Raw genomic sequence first — 25,868 nt, 5'->3', positions numbered from 1 at the left:
GGGCGGCGGGGGGTGGCAGTGTTGAGTGGGCGGCGAGATCCAGGTCTCGGTGAGAGCAAGGACCTTGAGGTGTAAAGAAAGAAAGGCATCGAGGGTGGCTGGAGGTTTATTACAAACAGATTGTGCGTTGAATATGTAGTGTCAACGATTCAGAGACAGAGTTTCTCGGAGGCACTTTCTTTATTAATAACTTTCACGGTCTCGTCCCCACACTCTCCACAGTAGCTCAGCCCAGCCTGTACATTATTACACTAACACTGACGACGCCAACTGAGAGAGCCAACTGCTCTCCTTCGCAGCGCAACATCTAGCGGAGACGTTTAGTGACGAGACAGCGACGACGAGACGAGTCCACTCCCAGAACCGGCAGCCTCGAGCTCCCCCGCTCTCGGCCTCCCTTCTCGAACCCGCTAGCAGGTTCCAGGGGCCTCCAAATGGGGTCCTCTGTGACCATTACCCTAGTTCCTCCCCTCTGCCCACACACCGTGCACGCCCTCAGGGGCGTGCGTAGTCTGTCCACCACAGTTGCCGCTGCTGTCCACCAGCCGGCGCTGTTACACTACAAATAGGCAAAGTGTGAATGGTCGGTCGGTTGGGGAAGACTCAGGAATTAGGGAAAAGTGGGGGGCGTGAGGTTTCGCTGAGGGCGATAGGAGAACGAATGGAGTGGCGGATATGTATTAGTTTGTGACGGGGACATCAGGCAGATAGAGAAATATTAAATGTGAGTTTGGGGATAATAGGCAAAATAGTGGTGGCGATATGCTAATATATGTATTATACATATACACATGAACTACTGACATTGCTGTGGACATCTAGGAATACAGTGCAGGCCATGTGATGACGTAACATTTAAAACAATTCATATAGTTATCAAGTTCTTCCATTGTTGAATGTTTAATAGACCCGTTTAAACTCAATTGTTTTGCTTGTATTTTCCTATTTTGTATATTTCCAACTTTTGAATGGTCATGAACCCTGTACACATCCAAATATTCTCTTTACGAAAATACAATTTCCAGTTCTCACCTAAAAATCTACGCTGAAAGTATTATAATTAATTATTAAAGTGGCATCGCTGATCTCCCCTGGTATACAAACGGAATGCATTTTACTAATTTATAACATTTTACCTTTGCTCTACTGTCTCTACAGTATATTTCAACAGATGCTCTGAATAGTCCCCACTATTATTTGCATCCTTTTTCTGTTTATATAAAGGCACTTCTACACTTCACTTGCAATCGTTACGTACATTATCTTCTTGGAAAAATGTCCTTCATAGGTCACATGGTAAGACAAAGTCTTTCATCTCCCATTGCTTTTGTAATCGCGACTGATACTTATGATGGGCCACAGCGTTTTCCAATTAGTGTTTTCTCATGGCTATTCTCCCAACACCTTTTAGTCCCTTGTTTTAGTCTCCTCTCCAACCTGCCTTTCATTATACACAGTCATGTATAAGTGCTCCAAAGTATTCCTTCACCTCTTCCCGATACCATATTCATTCGTCACCACCTGTGATGCTTAATTGTTCTGTATAACCACCATACCTCAACATTTCTCATTTTCAGTCATTACTCATGAACCGATCCCTTCCGTACCTGGTCCCTTATCTCTGCTTCAGATGCGGATAAGCTGGTCCGTGCCTTAATTTCATCTCGCATCGACTCTTGCAAAGCCTTGCTCCTCCCTGGCATGGCTAAGAAGGTGCTTAACAATCTGCAGCGTGTTCAAAATGCGGCTGCTCGGGTGTTAATCAGAACACCTCCTTTAGATTGCATACGCCTATGTTGGCCTTTCTGCACTAGCTTCCAGTTTCACAGAGGATTCAGTCTACAATCCTAGTGCTAACCTACAAAGCATATGTTAGAGACACACTGCACCCATATGTCCCTTCAAGGCTCCTAAGATCTGGGGATGCAGATTTTCGTTCCCGGGTCAGAGGCTTTGGTCGATCGCGCTTCTTTTCACATGGCCCCTAGACTCTGGAACTCTCTTTCACGAGCTCTCAGGATCTCTCGAGTCCGTAAACATCTTAAAAAAACTTTTTTTGTTAATAAAATGCCCTTTTGGCATTTATTTATATTTGTTTCATGAAGTATTTTTGTGCTCAGCGTTTGCCGCTGTGTCTTTGAGATTCTCGATGAAAGGCGCTTTATACATTGAATTACAGACAGACCTTGCTTAGCGTGACACCGTAGAATGCCAATTCGTTATAGTGCTTGTCCTGGAGAAAAACTTTACCAAAAAAAACCGTCAAACTTCACAACACACAGCGCCTGCCGCCATCCTTGTCAACATTCGCTCAGCCAAGGAAAGCGACGTGCACGCTCAGTCAAGCAACCACCGCGATTCGATTATCACAATTTGTGGCGACAATTACATTTTAAAATGTGTTTTTCTTTGTTACATTATTACGCAATGTTATTACAGTACGTTCTGAGCCACACGGCACTCGCCAGTTTTTTTTACAAAACACACCCGCCCGCCGATGTGTTGTTATTCCACCTTTCTGGTGTTTTTTGTGAGCTTTTTGCACTGCTTGCGACGAAGTTGCCACTAAAGAGTATACACGTGCCATCTTATTGCAAACATGATGCCTTGAATAAAGGTGTCAGTTTTTGTGCCAGTTAAAAGGGTAAAACCTATTTCTATACGTGCCATCTTGTCCCACATTGTTTCCCAAGCGGCCCATCACGGGTCCAAGGTCATGTGTTCCCAGCCACCCATGATTATTCTTCCTGTAGTCCACCATTATGTTTTGCTCATTCAAAATACTTCCTGTTTAATGTTTGGGTTGATGCAGGGTAACATGAAACAGGATGGGGTTTTTGTCTTAAGAACCGTGAGCCAACCCCCAAGTTTTCCCATATGCCTTTAAGTTTGCGGATCACGTATTTACTTTCCAAGAACGAAACCCACTTGATGGGCAATGGTTTGTTTTACATAATGGTTTGTTTTACATAATGGTTTGCTTTACATAATACTTATGTTATAAAAATATATTCATAAAAATGTTCACCATTTGTATTATTATCACCGTTACCGATACCCCAATGAAGCTCTCACATTGCTCATACGTATGAAATAACTGTCGGGAACGCATCCCCACATACACAATAGTATAATGACCCCTTTTAGCTCCGATTCGATTCGCGCTCACTTCTCCAGGAACGTATCTTGAGCGCTAAGCGAGGTCTGCCTGTATTATTACTCAATCTGTAATGCACATACATTGAACTTTAAAAGGACAGAGTTGCGGGAGGACAAATAAAAGTCTTAAAATTCTGACTAAAGGTCGACACTGAACGCTGACGTGCAGTGCAGTGAAAGATGAGGGGGGGGGGGGGGGAGTGAATTCCCAGGTGGGCAGAGCCGCAACAGAGAAGCAACGTTCGCCACCTCGACTTCCAGAGGCGACACAGTTCTTGACAAGGCGGCCACTTCAGGCAGATATATATATGTATAGTCTTCCCAGCGTGCCATACCATTGCCATGCTTCCTTCATTTTGTATACCTTCGTGGCATATCCCCACTCTATTATTCCTTTTCCTCTACTCCTCCTTCATGACTGCTATCCCTTTTCCCTTGCTAACCTCAATTAATACCGTGTTCCACCCATTCCCACAAACCTCAGCTGCTTCTGTTCATATTGTTTCATTGTACTTCACCTCCAACTGGCACAACTATTTCCCTTCTCGAATAGATCTCTTTAAACCTGTAGAAATTGTCTCCCTTTTGTTTACGTTTTGAATGTTTTTTTATATTTCCCTTTTCTCCTAAGCCAGTGTAAAGTTTACAACTAGTCATCAATGGTGAACCACCACTGCTTCCCCACACAATTTCTTTAGTCCAACACATTATTTCGATCTCTTATGTCTGACCGAAGAAATTACATAGGTATTTCAGATCAGTCCCGTGATGTGAAAAGTGGCATTACCGATTATTCGCCAACCTGTCACAAATATATCATACGCAAGAATGGAAACGACTGGACCACGATGCTTTCCATAAGAAGTTCTGGTCATCAGTGTGTCTAAATCCTGCATCGACGGTCGTTTCATTTGCAGCTAAATTATAAAATGCCATCAATGCTGTTTTTGATTAACTTGTGCCCATGCGATCAACAAGCACAAAGAGAACGGGGAACACGTGTGGCAACTGGCTGCCACCGGAGGCAATCGCTGCAAAACAGAACCGGCGAAGGCTGGAGCGTCTTTGGAAGAAAACTGCTTTCCAGCCTGACTGTCCGACTCGCTTACAGAGTCGCTTGCAGTCTCGCAGATCATCCTATGCTCTGAGCGTCAATGAGTCGGCTCGCGACCCCCGTGCTCTGTGGCGCATCGTGAAGTCAACCCGATCTGTGCAGAGTACTTGTGTAGTGGAGTAAACGATACGCATAGGTAAATTAGCCACATACAGTACATACAGACATATAAGCAGAGTGGATCACATAAGGTCGAGCAGGTGGTCGAGTCACGGGTGGCGTAAACAAACCGAAGTAATTAAAGGAGTCATGGCACGAGGGCTGTGATTGGTCGAGAGGCTGTTAGCGTTAAGTGGCGGCGTCGCGAAGTCTGGCCGTTGGACAGGTGCGAGCTGGCGGGAAAATGCCAGCGAGCCACGTGGCAATTAAGGCTAATTGAAAAGGGGATAAAACGCTAGGTGATTTGAACGGGGAGTTGAGTTGTTGTTGGGCAGTTGTTGGCGAGAGGTGGAGAGATACGAAGAGGAGAGCTGGCAAATGTTAGGGAAGAATAGATTGAGAGCCGAACCCAAAGGACAGTAAATAGCGACAGGGAGAGTTAGCGTTAGCGGAGAGGTAGTTACGGGGGAGATAGGTACAGGGAGAGTTACAGATAGAGTCACTGTGTGTGCGGAGATAGATAGTCACTGTGTGTGAATAGACAGGCAAGTCACTGTGTGTGCGGAGATAGATAGAGTCACTGTGTGCGAATAGACAGACAGGTCACTCTGTGTGAATAGACAGACAGGTCACTGTGTGTGCGGAGATAGAGGAAGTCACTGCGTGTGAAGAGATAGCGGAGACACTGTGTGTGAGGACATAGAGAGAGAACCACTGTGTGTGGAAGAGGATGAGCGGACGGTGCTGAGGTGAATCAGAGTGTCCGAGTTGGCGGAGGGCGAAGAGGAGAATCGCTGTGTGTGCGGAACGATGGAAATAAAAGTGACGTGGAAGAAAGGCGGTTGTCGTCCGAGTGAATTCACGGCACCACACTTGCAACATTCTTCGCCAATAAAACAGTGACAATCAAGACGGCGGTTTTTAACTTGAACGCAAGGCATACTCCCGGTCTGCCATCTGAGTTTGATCAACATGGAACCAATGCAAAACTCGAGACCCTGGCGCCAACGTCAGTGACAGAGGTGTCGATGTTCATCGCACGGCTGCCAAATAAGACATCGGCGCTCGACAACATCATGCTCGATCGTTGCTTGCGCTGCCGATTGTCCACCTGGCAAATCTCGAAACCTTGGGGTCAGCTTTGATTCCTCTCTCTCCTTAACCAAACATATCTCCACCGTAACCATGCCGCTTTTACCTCTTCACATTCGCCCCCTTAATCTCAATTTCCGCTGCCAACACACTCATCCATTCCCTCATCTTTTCTCGTCTCGACTACTTTAATTCCCTTCTTCTTGGTCTTACTGCCTACGCCTTTGCTCCTCGCCGGCAAATTCAAAACGCCTCGGCCCGGATAATATTTAATCTTCCACATCACACCCATTCCTCTGCTCTCCTTGCCACACTCCATTGGCTTCCCGTCTACTGCCGCTGTTAATTCAAATTCCTCACCCTTGTTTAAAAATCGCTTCATGGTTCTGCCCCACCCTATCTCGCTTCTCTTATTTCTGATGAGGTCCCTGTGTTCACAATCTCTATGGTCCCTCACTACGCCCTTCCTACCTGTGCTCAGTCACGTTTTTCGTTCCTCCCTTAAGACTCGTCTTTTTTCAATAGCGTATTACTACTTCCTATCCTCGTCCTTAAAACCTTAACCAGCCTTCTCTCTCCGAACTTCGCCCCTCCCTTTCCCTATCATCGCCCTTCCTTGCCATCTCTTCCCCTCCCCAACACTCAAACCCCATTCCTTTTCCCCATTAGCCATTTTTGTAAAGCGCATTCACAAAAGCACTGTATAAAATCCTAGATAAGGTCCACACGAATTTTTCTCCGTCATTTCTCTTTTGTACCCTTTAAATTCGCACACTTCCTAAAAAACTCACCCCACCCTTCTCCCACGTGACTCAAAATGAGATAATTTTACTGCATGTAAAATTTAAGTTTTTTGCATTTGAGTTTGTGGCATGTCTTGTCGTGACACACAATGTCTACTAGTTTAAGGTTTTCCCGAGTGAATAAAAGCCCATAAAAATATCTCCAGTTGATCTGTCGACCGTTTGACTTTTCCAATGCAGTCTTCAAGCTTGGCAGCACCTCACGGGACTTCTCAATCCTGCACATCCAGTGGGCCACACAATACCACAGGGCATTACAACAGCACTGCACGTTGAGTATAGGATACACAGATAGTCCCCGAGTTACGATGGTCCGACTTACGATATTTCGATCTTACGATGGCGATAGTGATACGACAAAATTGTAAAAGATTTTAAATTTCGCGCGGCAGGCAAACGCAGCAGCGTAAGAGGTCCGAGACTTGTACGTTTGGGACGCTGCCGGGATGTACGCGTCTCCCGCCTTTTGTGGTGATGCCTCACTCTCACCAGCGGTCGACGGAGTTAAGTTTTCTCGGTGTTAGGGCGTGTATCTTTTTCTGTGTTTTTTGTGTTTCAAAGCATGTTAAAAGTTTTTATAGCAGATAGGATTGTTTTCTGAAAAAAACTTTCTATTAAATTGCAGTTCAAATAGGTAGGCTAAGAATTTACCTTATTTTTTACTTTACATTTTACTGTGCAATACAGTATTGTAATTAATAAATACATACAGTATATAGTTTATACAGTACGGTACTGTAAATTGCTCTGTTTTGCTAAATTATCACCATTCTTTGAGACTCCTGGGTAGGCTAGGCCATCTTCGACTTACGATTTTTTTGACTTACGATGGGGGGGTCGTCGTAACGCATCTCCATCGTAAGTCAGGGATTACCTCAGTTTAACACGTAGGCTTTCGCGACCAATATTATTCATAATAAAGGTTTTTGGGTTAGATCGCGTTATTTATAAATGTGTCTTAACCCTCCACCACACGACACGGCCAATCAGCAAAAAGTGTCACGTTGACAAAAGACAAATAATTCACTACTTTAGCCCACCGGTGTGTTGAAGAGTGAATCCACAACATTTACAGTTTGAGTACGACGTTTCGCTGGTAATTACATCCAGCATCATCGGGCAATTCGTCAGAATGGTAAAGCCCTCGCTTGCTCCCGGTCTTAAATAGAGCAGCAGGGTGACGTCATCATTTAACTCATTCAGGTGCAGTGATTTGAGGCGGAGGGGGGGGTATTGTAATTATATAATCTATTGGTAATCAGTCAATGGTTATGATTAGTAATGAGTTGTAGATTAGTAATTAGTTGTAATGTGTATTATTGTGTTTATATGCTACGTTAGAAATCCATTAATTCGTATGTTTCCCCTATAAGGAATTGTAATATGTATTATTTAATAATATGCTTCCAAGCCGCACTAAGCCTGTAGCTGTCAGAGCGATTAAAGTTATTTCTATTCCTCTCAATTTCAATGGATTATCTGATTAGTCTTTGCCAGTAATAATTAGTTTTACACAACACTTCAACGTTATCAAAATCAATTGAGTGTCCTTGTTGACAAGCATGTTCTGCCACTGCCGACAGTTGTGTTTGAGATAATTTGATATTTCTTTGATGTTCTTTTAGTCTTATGTGGCATCTGCCACATAAATAATTAATCCGATATACACCTTCTGTTGATAATTTAGGTAATGCGTCTTTAGTGCAAGATACTAGTTTTTGAATTTTGTGTACTGTACCAAATCTTACTGTAATGTTTTGCTTTTGCAAAACACGGGCTAATTTGTCAGTTACTCCTGAGATATATGGAATTTTAATTGTTTTAACAATCTGATCGCTTTCAGCAGTATTGCTTTGGGATCGTGATTTGGCATTCAGTGCTCTGTTCATTTGAGCATTATTGTAGCCATTCTGTCGTAGTGCTTCTTTAACGTGTTTTATCTCTCTCACTAGACTTTCACCATCTGACACTGTTTTAGACCGATGTATGAGCGTCTTGATAAGAGAGGATTTCTTAGCTGGATGATGATGCGAATCTGCATTCAGATAGGCATCAGTGTGCGTTTGTTTTCTGTAAACATTGTGTGTTATTTTACCGTTTAGGCCATGTCCAAGAAAAATATCTAGGAATGGGAGTGTGTTATTCACCTCCATTTCCATGGTGAACTGGATGGCTGGGTTTTGTGCATTGAGATGATTTAGAAAATCATTAAGTGTATCTTTACCATGTGGCCAGACAACCAAAGTGTCATCCACATATCTAAACCAAAAAGATGGTTTTAATGTGCTCGAGGTAAGTGCTCTTATTTCAAAGTTTTCCATGTACAGATTTGCTATAGCAGGGGATAAAGGAGAGCCCATTGCTGCTCCTTCCTTTTGTTTAAAGAAATCCCCTCTCCCCACCCAGCCCCTCCCCACCCTCCCCAGCCCCTCCCAGCCCCTCCCCACCCTCCCCTCTCCACCCAGCCCCACCCATCCCATTTTATCCGGGTGTCCGGATACACGTGGACAGACATCCACAGACATACACAATTAATCCCCTGCCTCCTGTGAATTAATCCCGGTTGGGCTTCCAGTCCACTACGTTTCCTGCCAGTAATGCCCACTAGGAGCGCATTTGTTATATATCTGGGTGTCCGGATACACGTGGACAGACATCCACAGACATACACAATTAATTCCCTGCCTCCTGTGAATTAATCCCGGTTGGGCTTCCAGTCCACTACGTTTCCTACCAGTAAAAGACACCTGTCCACAGAAGTAATCAATAAATCAGATTTCAAACTCTCCACCATGGCCAAGACCAAAGAGCTCTCCAAGGATGTCAGGGACAAGATTGTAGACCTACACAAGGCTGGAATGGGCTACAAGACCATTGCCAAGCAGCTTGGTGAGAAGGTGACAACAGTTGGTGCGATTATTCACAAATGGAAGAAACACAAAAGAACTGTCAATCTCTCTCGGCCTGGGGCACACTATGCCGTGAAGGACTGAAATCCGACAGCACCCGCAAGGTCCCCCTGCTCAAGAAAGCACGTATATATGCCCGTCTGAAGTTTGCCAATGAACATCTGAATGATTCAGAGGACAACTGGGTGAAAGTATTGTGGTCAGATGAGACCAAAATGGAGCTCTTTGGCATCAATTCAATTCGCCGTGTTTGGAGGAAGAGGAATGCTGCCTATGACCCCAAGAACACCATCCCCACTGTCAAACATGGAGGTAAAAACATTATGCTTTGGGGGTGTTTTTCTGCTAAGGGGACAGGACAACTTCACCGCATCAAAGGGACGATGAACGGGGCCATGTACCATCAAATCTTGGGTGAGAACCTCCTTCCCTCAGCCAGGGCATTGAAAATGGGTCATGGATGGGTATTCCAGCATGACAATGACCCAAAATACACGGCCAAGGCAACAAAGGAGTGGCTCAAGAAGAAGCACATTAAGGTTCTGGAGTGGTCTAGCCAGTCTCCAGACCTTAATCCCATAGAAAATATGTGGAGGGAGCTGAAGGTTCGAGTTGCCAAACGTCAGCCTCGAAACCTTAATGACTTGGAGAAGATCTGCAAAGAGGAGTGGGACAAAATCCCTCCTGAGATGTGTGCAAACCTGGTGGCCAACTACAAGAAACGTCTGACCTCTGATTGCCAACAAGGGTTTTGCCACAAGGTACTAAGTCATGTTTTGCAGAGGGTTCAAATACTTATTTCCCTAATTAAAATGCAAATCAATTTATAACATTTTGGACATGCGTTTTTCTGGATTTTTTTGTTGTTATTCTGTCTCTCACTGTTCAAATAAACCTACCATTAAAATTATAGACTGATAATTTATTTGTCAGTGGGCAAACGTACAAAATCAGCAGGGGATCAAATACTTTTTTCCCTCACTGTAATAGCAATCACTAACTTCTGTTTGCTTCCTGATTTGTGATTTTCTACAAAATATCAACTCCTATTAATTTGTATTGCCATATTAATCTTCTCTAATTAATCGTCATGCTTCAACGGACACGATCTTATTAGGCTTAATATTCCTTTATCCTCAGCTTTCACTGACAATACCCTAGTCCTCTGAAATGTCTCTGTCCTGCACGTGTTTTATCTCACCGAACCTCTTCAGATCCCTTTCTAGATCCGTCTACCCTCTCATGCATTATATGAGGTTGCTGCTCTGAAACTGTGCGACTTCTGCCCCTCGTAAAGATAGCCACAGATTTCAAATAAATACTTATTTATATAGGCCTCAGATGAATAACAGGTAAAAATAAATGTCTGTAGATATGGGAATCTCACTAAAACGTATAAATCCCACTATTAACACCAAATTTGATTCCTAATTATTAACAATGTTAACTGAAAATTTCAATCTTCAGCCCTTATACAAGACCATTCACTGTTTCAGTCAACCTGCCTTCAGATGAAAGATGTATTTACTTGTTAAACATTCAGTTACTTATTTGCCGGTAGACTACAGACCCTTAGTAAAAAGCATGCTGGTAAACTGGAAGTCTGTTTTATCCATAATCTCTGTGCCACAACTCTTAATCCATCAACTGCGCATGTAACTTCTTCCTTGCATCTATTGATTCCACATTATTGCAGAGTCGCCTTCACCTGTTTGCATCTTGCGAGACTTCCATTTGGAAGTCGCCCCTCTATAACCCTTGGTATTGTTTTACTACCCATACACCACTACCATAAGTTTGAAGGTATTAATACTTTACTCCAAACACTTTTCACACTTTGAAAAACCTCCACTATTTAAAATCTTGAAAAGGGCCAATCGCACTACACTATCAAACAATTGCACTCAACATGGTGCCCATAATGATGACCAATATGGGTTGCATGCACCATTTTATCACGTTCTCTCAATCTTTTCTCCCCGTAGGACTTACTTATTTCCCAGTCGCTGACACCATCGAATATAATCTGCTTCATAAGCTACCGGCGCCACTGACGTGCTCCTGTCCTGCATCTGTACGCACAATTCCTCTCACGTGGTCACGACACACGGTCACTACTTCTCCGACTCGCAATAGTATTTTGTTGAAGCGAATGCGAGCAATAAAGGTACTGTTATGGGTGGGTGCAAGGACATACCGGTGGTCTAGGTTCCAGACGCTGAATTGTATTCTGCTCTCCCAGTTGGCGTATGGGTTTATCTTGTGCTGATATTGACAGTCCTGTTTATTATATGCACCCTGAAAATGTGGAGAAAAATTAGACCACCTCCGATCAAATATGGGTAATCTCGTCCTCCAGTATTTGATTTGACCATGAGCAGTAATTCATCTTGGCATTGTTCATACCACCAAAAGGCGGCATTGATTTCTTCTTTAGTGACATCTGGAAAAAAACATTCTGGGAAATTATATTCCTCCTGTGGTGAAAGATATTGTGTTTGCTATCTAGGTCTGTGTAATAACATACTTCCACTTGTTTTAATGCTTTTGACTCTATCGTACATTATGGCTCCCGAGAGCTACAGTTTGTGTTTTCTGCTCTCATACTCCCATTGTTAACTACCTATCGTATTCTCATCCATCTTAAAAATTCGATTTAAAGCTTTCGTAACTGCAAGGATTCATCTTCTTTGGTTCTTTCGGTAAAGTCACGAAACGTCGTGAGAATATTACTGCGTTATTTTATCAATTTATTATTTTATTCTCATTCTACGTGACTTTACCGAAAGAACCAAAGAAGACTCATCCATCTTCTTATATATTTTCCAATCTACCATCTTCTCATCTACTATATTCTCATCTACCATCTCATCTATCATCTTCTTACCTGCCATCTCATCCATAAGCTATCTGATCACCTCCTCATCCACCATCTCATCCACAATCTTCTCATCTATCATCTTCTTACCTGCCATCTCATCCATAAGCTATCTGATCACCTCCTCATCCACCATCTCATCCACAATCTTCTCATCTATCATCTTCTTACCTGCCATCTCATCCATAAGCTATCTGATCACCTCCTCATCCACCATCTCATCCATAATCTTCTCATCTATCATCTTCTTACCTGCCATCTCATCCATAAGCTATCTGATCACCTCCTCATCCACCATCTCATCCACAATCTTCTCATCTATCATCTTCTCATCCATGTTCCTCTTACCCACCCCATTGCACGGACTTTTCCCATTTTATTAAGCAGTGTGCTTTGCCCTTACAAACAATACAAACACACGATTGAAGTACAAGAATGGTAAACAAATCACCCAAACGCATACAACTAAACTATCCCCATCCTACCAAGCAAAGCCCAGTGAGGTATGAACTTATTCTTCAGTAGCGACCTGTCCACTGGACATTTGGCACACTACTGCATCTCTGTGGGTCATTGTTGGGTATATGTGCATGAAACATGCCTTCATATGGCAGTGATTTCAAGGCCTTAATGTCATCTGGGCAACTTTTTCTGATATTCCCTGCTTCCTAAAACTCGAGCACTGCATTTATTACACAGTTTCCAATAACTGCAATTACATGATTAGTCATCCCGTTATCGATATATTACTATGGTGATATAATGCAAATAATTAACAGTCATGTAGCTAAGTAAGAGGAGACTGCCACGCACCTATATTCTTAGCTCTTTCGGTAAAGTCACGCTGAAGGAAAACAATAAACTAATAAAATATATAAAACAATAAAAAATTCTCACGACGTTTCGGTTGTGTTGTGGTCGAAACGTCGTGAGAATTTTTTTATTGTTTTATATGTATTTTATTAGTTTATTGTTTCCCTTCAGCGTGGTGACTTTACCGAAAGAAATAAGAATATTAAATTACTGCAGTAACGAAAGCTTTAAATAAAAAAAATGCCACGCACCTGGCAAGAGAATTGTCCATTGTTGTCACACAAACGGACTACCACAGCAGCAGACCTATCAAAGTAATCCTCATTGAAGCATTCCGTCTTCAACTCATTCCTTAACAGCTGAAGCAGTTCCTCGTATCTCTTCTGGTGCTCCAGTGGAACTTTCTTTTTATACGCGACTGCCTTAGAAGCAAAAAAAAGAAATAACGTTAAACAAAAACATTCCATTGCAAACACTGCACTTTTTTTTCCAAAGTTACAGTTATAATAATTCGTAAGCATAGCCACCAGCGCACCGCTAAACCATCACAATGCTAATTATAGTTATGCTTGATTTGCAACACAATTTACTTCCCTTAGCCACCGATATTCACTGCAATATTTCACCGACAATGAGATAAGAACTTGCCTTATCCATGAACTTGCTGTAATTATATGCCACTGTTGATAATTACACTGTTTGATATGGCCATATATATTCTTTTGCCTTGTTTTCCTTAAGCGCTATGGCATGTAATAATTACTTGACATATTGTTGATTCCTACGCTCATAAATACAATATTTTATATTTTGTGTAAAAGGTAAAGGCGCAGCCCTGCAATTGCTTGATAACACCCCACTATTAATGGAAGGGCCTTCACCAGAGGGGGCTTTAGAGGGGTACACGTTTGTCCTCGGATCCACGCTGATCAGACAGACGACAGGTTGGAGCACCCACACTTCACCCGACTTGCCGCTCTACTAACTGGAGGATACACATTCATAGTATTATTATTATTTTTATTTTACCAGGTAAGGCCCACTGAGCTATATAGCTCTGTTTCAGAAGTAAAGTGGCTACAAATGACAGCTCAAGTGGCTTCTCAAGTGGAAATTTATAGCAGGCAAATACTCTAGATTACACGTTTATAAATGTGGAGGGAAAACCCGAGGACCCAGAAAGAAATACTCACGGGAGTACACGGGACCTTATTGTAAATCTAATGGGATGGTTCCGATGAAACTAACATAATTTTTTTTTAAAAATTCATATTGATCCCAAATCGTGACAATGCACTGGATCATTGGCGGGTCGGTTAACTGTTACATGCATGTTCACTGTAAGTTGAAAAGTCTTATTTGTAATTATGCTTGTTAGTTAATTTAATATTTCTGACGATTTTATCCTTACAGACTTATTATTTTCTCATCGGCCTCTCGAGAAAAATGGAAAATCGAAAGGAAGTAAAAACACTGTTAACTTTGAAAGAACCTCAAAATTGGAGGTTAGTGATAAACGCAATACTGGGTTTGCCGTGGGTTTTATCAGTAGACATTGCAAGATGTTATGAAGCACACTACGGATGCATGAAATATATGTACCCATCACGGATGAGTGTTTCGACCTATGTTTTTTTTACATTGGATTTCTTGATTTGAAGGTCCAATGTGGGATATGTTATATTCATTTTTGGATTTAAATTATTAAGCTTTCAATGACTCTTATTGTTTATGTCCTAAACATAACGCAATACCGTTAAATATTAATAATTACTAATGAGCCAAGAATGTCTGTGTAACGCGCATGACGTCACTCCACGTCGACCAGCTCCACTCATTAATAATCATGAACAGGTGACGTCACTCCGCATGGACTCCCCCCCGTCATTAATAATCATGAACAGGTGACGTCACTCCACATGGACTTCCCACCCCGTCATTAATAACCATGAACAGGTGACGTCACTCCGCATGGACTTCCCCCCCCGTCATTAATAATCATGAACAGGTGACGTCACTCCGCATGGACTTCCCCCTCCCCGTCATTAATAATCATGAACAGGTGACGTCACTCCACATGGACTTCCCCCCCCGTCATTAATAATCATGAACAGGTGATGTCACTCCACATGGACTTCCCCCTCCCGTCATTAATAATCATGAACAGGTGACGTCACTCCGCATGGACTTCCCCCCCCGTCATTAATAATCATGAACAGGTGACGTCACTCCGCATTAAGGTGGAGCGGACACGAAAATTTGTTTACGCAATTTCGCTTTTGACTAACGCACAAGGTCGAGCGGCTATGATAATTTGTTTGCGCAAAGTCGCTTTAGATTTTTTTTTGGTATCTTAACAGAAAGTGAAGGCAATAAATAATTATACGCCGCATCGCAGTGCATTTCGTGCCTTTATTTATTTCTTCGGCAAGGCAAAGTCTACTTTACGCTTCCAAATTATGCTACAAATAAACATTTCTCTGCTACTGTGCAGACATTGTATCGAACTCCCAATTGTTTTCAACGCCAGCGAGCAAAAGCGGAAGATAAGCGAGTATCAGAGTGGTAGATTGCAAGTCATTGAACGCCCGTTAAAAAAAACAATGCTACTGTGACATCAGGTGTTTTATGATATAGTTGCGTGCAACAACCACTACTATTAATGCAGTGCTGCGGTCAAATGCTGAGGTGTTTTAAGACTTCCTTTTGTGCAACATTCACTGCCATTAATAGAGTCCTACGGCGAAATGCAGTGAAGTGTTTGATGACATTCGTTTTTCCAATATTCCCTGCCAATACATTTAGACAAGATCCAATTATACTCTGATCAATTTATTCGTAACTCATAATGCTTCTCTTTGGTCTTCGTTATTTGCTAAGTCACTTCAGACAGTATCAGGACTCCTCGCTATCAAGCGTCCGTCGGTGAAGATAAATTTGTCCGGTTAACAGCTTCAGGTGATTTGAAAACACAGTGCTAAAGTGAAGTTACGGGTTGTTTTTTTGCAAATTATACAGCCACACAGATTGTTGTTCGCCTTTGCAACCGAGGCCAAAACGTCTTCATCCCGAGACCCGACCAAGCTCCAAGTGATGTCACTCCTTTCGTACTGAAACAACGAGAAATTCCCGTAATTCTTGGGTGTGCGATGACGATCAACAAGCCGCAGGGTCAGACTTGAAAATGTGGTGCATTTATCGCAATGGACAACGTATCTTCCCATGGCCAGTTGTACGTGGCTCTGTCTTGATCAAAATATCCTCAGCGGATTAAAGTGTTCATCAAGGATAGCCAACTGCAGGGAAAAACCTTTCGAACAGTGATAAGAGATTCACAGAAAAATATCGTATACCGAGAAATCTTCCAAAGTGCTTAATTTAATTTAATAAGTTAAGAAAATTGTATTTACGTGCTCCGTTTCCTAATAAAATTAACAATCACAATAAAACGTTACTTTACATCTTTAATATTACAGCTTCTGTCCTAGGACGGGCTAACAAGCTAGTCACATATATTAGAAGTAACATTCAATTTCATCGGTAAAATAATTATTTTAATCCACACAATTGTAGAATTTTAATGATTGAAGCTAAAGTGGTGTCATGTCTCACAAAAAAATTGAGAAAGCATGGACATGACACCTGGGAAGTGTTGAAACGCCACGACATCATCTTTAGGATAAAAAAAAAACATTCTAATCATCTGGAAATTCATATCAAGGCCCAAAAGTTGGAATCTTCAGATTAATCCCAAAAAATTGGAACACATCCTCATGCCTTAAGCACACCTCAGTTACATCTGTTGTCGCATACACAATAAACTGTTCAAACGGGTCACTTTAGTTTTGCCCCCTTGGTTAAGCCGCCACGGCTGAGACGTTCGACCGAGGGCTTCGACTCATGCGAACAGCTGCCCAGGAGCACGCACGCACACTGGACTAGCAGCGGTGAGCGGGAGGCGCCGATTGGTGGAACCGTTTGAAGGACACCAAAGCGCAAGAAATTCAGGGACAAAAGGGAGAGTTGGTTGGATAATATTTCATTGAAAAATTTCGGTTTGGTAAATTACCCTGATCAAACTACCCTAACCCTAAGAAGAAAAAAAAACAACCTCATAGCTGCGTATAAAAAGAACATTCTGGTAACATGAATTATTTTGTATTACTGGTGATAAGTGAATGCATTTTCTCACCAGGGCTGGGTGGCTGAGTGGCCCGATGACAAAATAAGTTTGAGAACCACTGGTGTGATGAGGCTGGGGATATAAGGAATCGGCCACGGTAGATCGGGGCTCACTTGGGACTCTATGCCACACGAGTCACGTAACTGGCTTCAAATAACAAGCCATTTGTTAACCACGTGGTAGAGTCCTCCTTGACATCTATGTGGAGTTAAACCCTGGTTATACGCGAGTTCTGGATTCACTAAATGTATATTGATTCCCTATTCGTGACCCGCCGGGCTCCAGTGTTTGCGAGTCTACGTAGTGCCAGACCACCGGCACCAGGGAGATGCGTGCAGAATGTTGTTACGTTTGAAACGGTCTGAAAAGATTAAGAAAGCCCTCTCGGCTGCCCGCTTAGTCCTCAGTCTCTTTACTTTATACGTACTTAGTCGACTCGTTTATACATTTTGGTATGAATGAGTCGACTGTGAGTTCCGTTAAAAAGAATGTGAATGCAATCAGGGAAAGTGTTGCGGCGAGCACTACCTCCCCAGAGTGCTCAAATGATAACTGTGCATTGTTATCAAACACCTGCATCTCCTGTGGATTCATCCTCACCATCACCACCACCTCCATTGTCATCAAATCATCATCGGTAATAACAAAAAACCCATGTAGTTCTTTATAATATATTATTTATTTACTTCTTCCAGTAAATTTTATTAAGCATTTATAATGTCCCCCTACGTTCACTCGTACCATGAACGTAACCCCATTTTTCCCATCAGAACAAGGTTTCTGCATTCGTGAGCGTTTTCAAGAACGTACGTCGCTTAAGTAACCCCGCATCCGCGTTTTGCAGCGGTAGCGCATCTCTTCCCGCTTATGCTTGAAGCGGTTATCCACACCTGGGCACACACACACAATGTACACGAACAGCCATATTAGAGGTGGCTTTTAGCATGATTTTAAAACGTGTTTATTACGACATACATAACAGTATCAGATTACTTATTTATACTGGAGGAATTCGATGAGCTATTGAGCTCTTTTTCACAGATGTCCAGTATGGGCGGGCATGAACGTTGTAACAACAAACAACACAACAACACCACGTGATATGAGTGCAAAGTACAAGAAAGGTAAACAAGTTACCCAAACACATACATACAAATAAAACTGAAACCCTCCCCACTCTATTAGAAAAAGCCACTGAGGTATTAACTGATTTCAGAAGCGACCTGGCTACAAATGATAGCTCAACAAAGTGGCCCATCGTTTGGACATTTATAGCAGCAAAATAATCTAAATAATCTCAGTGCATGTTTCTAAATGTGGAGGGAAACACCAGAGGACCCGGAGAACAAATCCACGCGAACACGGAGAACATGCAAACTCTAAATATACAGGCACCAGGGTCTGGATTGAACCCCCGACCTGCATACCAGGTGAGGAAGATAACGGTGATATTATATTGTCAATCCACTGCGTTATGAGAGCCTCCTCCCACATGGCGTTTTTTTACCATACTTCGTGGTGCTGGGCTTTTTTCTCCTGCGCTGCCCTCTGCTGGCAACGTAGCCCCACACGGCAGCATTATACAACACTTGTTTAACGCATGGTGGTGGCTCATGCGATCCTCCGGTACTTTTAGGGGAACCTTGGGGTTTGCTATGAGCAGCCTACGATGTAGTAAAAGCCGCACTCCTGAAGACCTTGCAAGTGTGCAAGAGCTTCCGGTGGGCACCCACGAGAATGTTATCGATGTCCTTCTCTGCACTGCCGGATGCAGATCAGGCCATTGGAACAAATGAACCCTGCAATTCTCAGCTGCCTGGACATTGCAAAGTCTAAAAGCGAGGCTGCATTATTATCCTTGGTCCCTGACCCACAGTGGTTTGAGACACATCTCAAAGGCAGTCCTGAAGGGCTTCTGGGGTGGGGGGCGGGTGGAGCATAGCATAGGTTTACTTTTCCTCAAGATCACCGACCTCGGTGAAGAGCATAGACAGTGACAAGGGGCACCCAAAATATTGCCCTCAACCTCATTCTCATCAGACGCTCACTGACCACAGTGACGCCCCTGCCACTAAGGGAGCTCGTCCATCTTCAACCGCCGCTGTTCACCCCCCAAGCTTTGCCAGACCAGTAGCGGTGTAACCACCTCGACTATCTGGGCCTCCCTCGGGAGACAGCACCTCGGACAGCGCAGCTCCTTTGACCTTTAGTCGACACCACAGTTGCCGTGATAGGAGGGGTGAGTAGTAGAGTGATATCATCGTGGGAATTCTGTTTGAATTCACAAGTGCACACAATGGCACCCACCTTCAAACCACTTCGGGTCATCTTGCCGAGATTCCCTTTCCGAGCAGTCTTCAATGGAATTCAGAAAATTCTTTAAGATATTTCTGTACTTTCCATTAGGATCTTTCCGAAAAATTTCAAGCACGTCGCGTGTGCATCTTTCAAAATGAACCATTGCATGAGACACGGCATGCACACCCACTGAGGCACAAAAAAACCACAATGCACAGCTGTTAGATGCAGGTCTGAAGAGACTCAATTTTACAAGGCAGGTCGCCCTTACAAAAGAGTTCCGGATGAAAATAAAAATCACATTTACGATTTTTATAAATTATATCAGATTTTTGGGGGGATTTTCAGATTTTGTTTGATCATTTACATCTCATGCCAACAATGATGATGTCACCGGCGTCATGTTACGTCATTTTTGGGTTCAGTCTCCTGGCTCTGCCAATTAGGGTTTGGCCAGTAGCCGTCATAGACACCTGTTCGTCCGGGGTCTCCGGCACAAGCTTAGTTATATTTTTATCACGTGTTTTAGTGGCAATTGAAGGTGGAGGCGTTACCAGCTCCTCGCACCCGTTCAGAGCCCCCATTGGCCACTGTGGTGGCTACGAGCGCCATTAGAGGAACAGCCGATTGGAATTGGCCTTGCACACATTAAATTGCTCAGTCTCCACAGCGGCACTACCAAGGAAGTAGGTAGGGGGTTGTTTTTGCCGGAACACCCACACACAAAGATCCCACATATAGCCTTAACAGGCTGTTGGGCAAGTGCTGTTATCAAGTACCTATGAAGGCCGGAACGACACACGAGGGGGTGAGTGGCCAGCATCACGCCTGACCCGCCTTTGACTCTCCAGTGGTGATGTTTACAGACCGCACCAGGTACTCATTTGAGGCCGAGTCAACCCAGGGGAGGCTAAGGACCCATTCAGATAATCGTCACTGGTGTTGGTCGTGAGCAGGAATCGAACTCGGGTCGCCAGGTTAGTAGCACAGCGAACTAACCGTTGCACTACCGCTCCCCACACACACACATACACTAGGGGACGCGCACACACACACTTTCACATGAACACTTTCACACGTGAACACTTTGACACACACACACTCACGCGCACACACACACAAACACTCCCAGCACGAGGCTGACTTATGACACCTCGCGGAGGATCGCTCCGCTGCACAAAATAGTTCCGCGGTTCAGTTTGAAAGTCCGAGTTTACGTTTTAAGTTGATGTTAAAATAAATTATATAGAAGCCGGTTAGTTTTTCTGGGTGTTCGTAAGTCGGGTGTTCGTAAGTCGATGACTGTCTATACAGTACAGTTAACAGTGACATCGGTTCACGGTTTTTCGGTTAACGTTTCGCCTCCCATGGTTTCGACTAACGTTAGAAATGTGAATAACGGTACGTTTACGTTATGCACGCGGGCACCAATTTCGGCCAATCAGAGCGCTCCTAAGTGGAGTTGTGCATGCCTCAGCCAATCAGCGATGTCCATTTATGAGCGTTTATACCTCGATTGGCTTTGTTTACATTACGTTGTTTGTCTTGGCAGTGGAAACAGCTCTCTTGCAGACTCAGTTATTTTTTAAAACGTATTTTTCAACTTACAAGTGAATTCGATGAAGTGTTATTTAAGTTAACAGTCTTGATTTGAAGCTTTCGTGACTGCAGGTATCCATACTCTTTGGTTCTTTCGGTAAGTCACGTAGGTAGAAATAAAACACAATAAATCACCACGTTTCGATAGCAACACAAGCCATCGTCTTTTATTTCTACCTACGTGACTTACCGAAAGAACCAAAGAGTATGAGTCAACAGTAGTTTTCGTGGAACGGATTAAAAACGCTAACACGAGGGCCTTTACTGTATTTTCTTTCAAGGCAGTGTTCATGAAGAGTGTTTCGGTTTTTTGTTGTTGTACTTGTGTAGCTACTGCCAACTTGCAGCAGCATCACCAAATAGTTGTTCAACCTAAGATAGACGCTTTGTATGTTGAACCCGTTATGTTTGCCAAAGGTCTAATAAAAATGAATTGCAAACCTCCCGTGTCTGTGTGTATGTTATGTATGGTGTGTGCTGGGTACACTCACCTCCTGTCCAACGCTCATTACGTTTTAAAATGACCAGGCAGGTATTCCTGTCAAGCACAGAAAAATACTCCTCATCCACCACCTCTGTCCCATCCTCCTCCAGGCAGACACGCAGAGGCCCAACGCTTCTCTGGAAACAAAGGACGGGGAGAAAAAAAAAACATTCAAGCGCCATTAGCACCAGAACAATTTGTGACTTCATTGTACCCATGAGGTCTAATAAGGCTGACACCGGTCTATAGCTGCATCTCGGTCTCACTGCTGCTGTTTGCCAGTCGGGTCACTTTTCTCAAATGTATTTGATGGGTGACATTAAGACCAGAGGACCACAGTGCAGTTATTCAGGAACCTTTGATGGTTGTTTTCATAATGCTCAAAGGCTGAGCGTTCTGTGGACATGGTGTGCGTGCAGTATTGTACGAAAATATCTACTGTAGTGGCACCTATGGTGTATTCGTTGGCATAATGTTGAACTTCTTTCACACCATACATAGCCAACCGTGCTAATCAAAGGTGCAAATTTAACGGGCACATATGATGTAAAACCGGTCTCTTGCCAAGCAGAATATGTCGATGAGTGAATGTCTTAAGCACAGCATATTGTAATATACATAATTTATATGCTTCCGCTTATTACATTTTTAGTTCTTTTAGTAAAATTTTTAAAATATATATTTATATTATTTTATGATTAGTGTCTGCTGCTGCTGCTGTGTCCTAGACTGCGCTTTGAGCTCCTTGATGAAAAGCCATATATGTGTGTAATTATACTAAAGGACCATCCACTTCACAAGTCAATGACTTGTCCCGATTTGAGGTTGTTTCACCATACTTCACCATCATGGCCAGTGATGGCGAAGCATTTGTACCGTTAACTTTAATTTCGTTTGAATTTCCCCCGTGCTTTGTTGAAGCCCCTGTGCTGTACGCGAAGAACGACTCGCACGGATTATCCCAACCGAGCAAAATTCTCGTTGCACTCCCCAGATTGTTCACAGGTGAGGGCCCCCCCCCCCCCCTGCGTGCCAGCACGTGGGGAACCCAGCTCTCGAAGCAATTCACCATCTCGACAGCAGCAGAGCTGTCAACCCATACGGTTAACCCGTATTCTTGTACAGGGGCATTTCGTTTTAAGGTCCATGCGTTGTACAGCCGGGTACAATACGGGCAACAACTAAAAAACACACGTGTCCGTTTCTCCCTTGTGATGGGACTTTTCAGGATGAACGTTGAGATCCATAAGGGGCACGGGGGTGACCAATAAGGTCTGGATTTGTCTGTAATAGGGTAGGCACTGATAAGGGGTTCACAGTTATATTTCATAGTTAGTTTCATAGTTTATTTATTTGGTATAGCCCTGTGAGCCATTCGGCTCTTGAATCGGGTGCAACCTCAACAAACAAAAAACATGAACAAGAAAACATCTTAAAGTGATTATGTGACTGTGCAAACAGAAAATCCAGGAAAAAAAAACATCAAAATATTCCTGAAATAGCACCGTACACCAACGCTGTGTGCAAAAATCCCAGTGGGATGCAAGTAAAATAACAACAACAACCACAAGACAACTAAGATTAAGGCCGTCAGTCTAACTCCGTACTACAATAAACAAAAACATGGCCAAAAACTAAAAAAACGTTTTCGAAATCACCAAAATAAAAGCCATAAATGCAATGTAACAGTGATCATAGGGACTGTGACCGAATTTTTAACAATAAACTACATAAATAAATTATAACACCAAAATCTAGAGCCATATTTTAGGCCACTGAATAGCAGTGGCAGCTAGGGGTGTACAAGTCCTCTAGAGCAGTTTTGAGTGAAGATCTCATAGGTAGTGATTCAAGTTGCAGTTTATTGGCAATAGCATTCCAGACCCTGGGGGCATCAATAGCAAAGGCCCTTCCTCCAGTTTTTGTACGGCAATAGGGAATGTGAAGCTGGTAAATGAGCGAAGACCTGAGGTCAAATTTGTTCTTTGAAACAGAGAGGAGATCCAGCAGGTAGTCTGCGGATTTTTTTGTAAGTACATCGTGGATAAATAAGATCTGGTGCACAAGCCGTCGAACATTAAGAGATGTTAAGTTTGACCCAATGTAGAGATCACAGTGGTGAGTCCTATATGGGCAGTTCAAAGCAAATCTTAAGGCCGAGTGATAGATGGAATCAAGCTTCTTCAGTACAGTACTTGGGGCTGATTTATACACGATATCACAGGAATCAAGTAGAGGCAGTATGGTAGCTTTTATCAATTCCAAACGGAACATTGGGGGGAAGCAGTGATTGTGTCGATACAGAAAACCAATTATTTGTCTTTTTACCAATATAATTAATGTTATCTTCAAAATTCAGTTTTGAATCCAGGATGACCCCAATATACTTATAGATCTTGACTTGCTCTATTTGATAATTATTCAAGGAATGTAATTGGGGAAAAAAATAACTTCCTGCTTTAGTCCCGGTGAGAACGCGATAACAACGCGAAATAGTAGCTAGAGAACGAACTATAATACTCCTCCATTCACACAACTCACCTCTGCGAGCTTCAGCTTTATCGCTGCCTTCGTTACGAGCTGGCACAGGCTGACGGCCACCACGCCGAATCTCTGAGCGTCTGACGGGATTCGCACCCTGAACATGCGTGGCGACTCCCCCTCCATCGCACACTCCCACCCGAAGCGTGGGTGGTGGTGTGGATGGCGGTGGCGTGGTTGGTGGAGGGGGGGATGGTGTTCGTGAGATGTTGCTGATACAGAAGCAGTAGTTGATGGTCTAAGTGGCGAGTACCGTGCCGTACCGTTACAGCCTTCACACACACCACGCACACCACACCTACACACACACCACACACACCTACACGCACACCACACCTATACACACCACACACACTTACCACACACACCACACCTACACACACACCACACACACACCTAGACACACACCTACACACACCACACCTACACACACCTACACACACTTACCACACCTACACACACACCACACACACCTAGACACACACCACACTTACACACACCACACACACCACACCTACACACACCACACCACACACCACACCACACCTACACACACCACACACCACACACACTTACCACACCTACACACACCACACACACTTACCACACCTACACACACCACACATACCACACCTAGACACACCACGCAGACCGGGAGCGCCTGCGAGGAGAGCGAAGTGAACCGAAAGCAAAACCCAAAAAGGGTGAATTGCGGAAGTCTTCACCACGGGGAGCTGTGGGTGGGTGGGAGTTGTGGGTGGGGCGAAGTGTGGGTGGGGGGGAGGTGTGGGTGGGGGGGAGGTGTGGGTGGGGGGGAGGTGTGGGTGGGGGGGAGGTGTGGGTGGGGGGGAGGTGTGGGTGTGGGTGGGGGGGAGGTGTGGGTGGGGGGGAGGTGTGGGTGGGGGGGAGGTGTGGGTGGGGGTGTGGGTGGGGGGGAGGTGTGGGTGGGGGGAGCTGTGGGTGGGTGGGAGCTGTGGGTGGGGGGAGCTGTGGGTGGGGCGAGGTGTGGGTGGGAGTTGTGGGTGGGGGGGGGAGCCGTGGGTGGGGGGGAGCCGTGGGTGGGGGGGAGCCGTGGGTGAGGGGAGCTTTGGGTGGGGCGAGGTGTGGGTGGGGGGGAGCTGTGGGTGGGGAGGAGCAGTGGGTGGGGAGGAGCTGTGGGTGGGGGGGAGCTGTGGGTGGGGAGGAGCTGTGGGTGGGGGGAGCTGTGGGTAGGGGGGAGCTGTGGGTGGGGGGAGCTGTGGGTGGGGGGGAGCTGTAGGTGGGGGGGAGCTGTGGGTGGGGGGGAGCTGTGGGTGGGGCGAAGTTGTGGGTGGAGGGGGAGCTGTGGGTGGGGGGAGCTGTGGGTGGGGGGGAAGTTGTGGGTGGAGGGGGAGCTGTGCGTGGGGGGGAGTTGTGGGTGGGGAGGAGCTGTGGGTGGGGGGAGCTGTGGGTGGGGGGGAGCCGTGGGTGGGGGGGAGCCGTGGGTGGGGGGGAGCCGTGGGTGGGGGGGGGGAGCCGTGGGTGGGGGGCGCCGTGGGTGGGGAGGAGCTGTGGGTGGGGGGAGCTGTGGGTGGGGGGAGCTGTGGGTGGGAGGAGCTTTGGGTGGGGCGACGTGTGGGTGGCGGGGGGGGAGCTGTGGGTGGGGGGGAGCTGTGGGTGGGGGGGAGCTGTGGGTGAGGAGTTGTGGGTGCGGAGTTGTGGGTGGGGGGGAGCTGTGGGTGGGGTGGAGCTGTGGGTGGGGGGGAGCCGTGGGTGGGGGAGCTGTAGGGGCAAGCACCCTGGCCAGGGTCTCCCTTAGCTTCGGCTTCTTTTAGCAAACAAATCGTGCGGTGCACAAGTGGACAACAGGAGCCACTGAACACGTTCGGCAGTCACAGGGACATGAGCAAGCCCGCTCCGGTGGTGTCCTGGCCACAG

The 25,868-nt window shown here is 44.7% G+C and overlaps 1 protein-coding gene across 1 annotated transcript; it reads right to left on the bottom strand.

The window, feature by feature from the left end:
• Positions 1–161: 161 nt before the first annotated feature.
• Positions 162–24,688, bottom strand: LOC116945492 (DNA fragmentation factor subunit beta-like). The gene is made up of 7 exons (XM_032959832.2): positions 23,973–24,688; positions 21,439–21,568; positions 19,358–19,537; positions 17,861–17,940; positions 13,119–13,289; positions 11,374–11,474; positions 162–6,485 (listed from the first exon to the last, which is right to left on the bottom strand). Exons 1-7 carry the CDS (start codon positions 24,096–24,098, stop codon positions 6,293–6,295), a joined length of 981 nt encoding a protein of 326 aa, XP_032815723.1. The 5' UTR covers positions 24,099–24,688; the 3' UTR covers positions 162–6,292.
• Between the last annotated feature and the right edge of the window lie 1,180 nt (positions 24,689–25,868).

Source organism: Petromyzon marinus, chromosome 24, assembly GCF_048934315.1.
Source record: "Petromyzon marinus isolate PM22_M1 ecotype Great Lakes invasive population chromosome 24, UKy_Petmar_22M1.pri1.0, whole genome shotgun sequence".
NCBI classification, from domain to species: domain Eukaryota; kingdom Metazoa; phylum Chordata; class Hyperoartia; order Petromyzontiformes; family Petromyzontidae; genus Petromyzon; species Petromyzon marinus.
Note: the sequence above shows the minus strand (reverse complement) of the source record. Positions and strands in the feature narration are given on the sequence as shown.

Coding starts and splice junctions, on each gene's coding strand:
- LOC116945492 (XM_032959832.2), bottom strand. CDS start 24,098: ATGGAGGGGGAGTCGCCACGCATGTTCAGGGTGCGAATCCCGTCAGAC. Junction 21,569..23,972: donor TAAAGCTGAAGCTCGCAGAG/GTGAGTTGTGTG, acceptor CTTTGTTTCCAG/AGAAGCGTTGGGCCTCTGCG. Junction 19,538..21,438: donor TAATGAGCGTTGGACAGGAG/GTGAGTGTACCC, acceptor TTTGTGCCTCAG/TGGGTGTGCATGCCGTGTCT.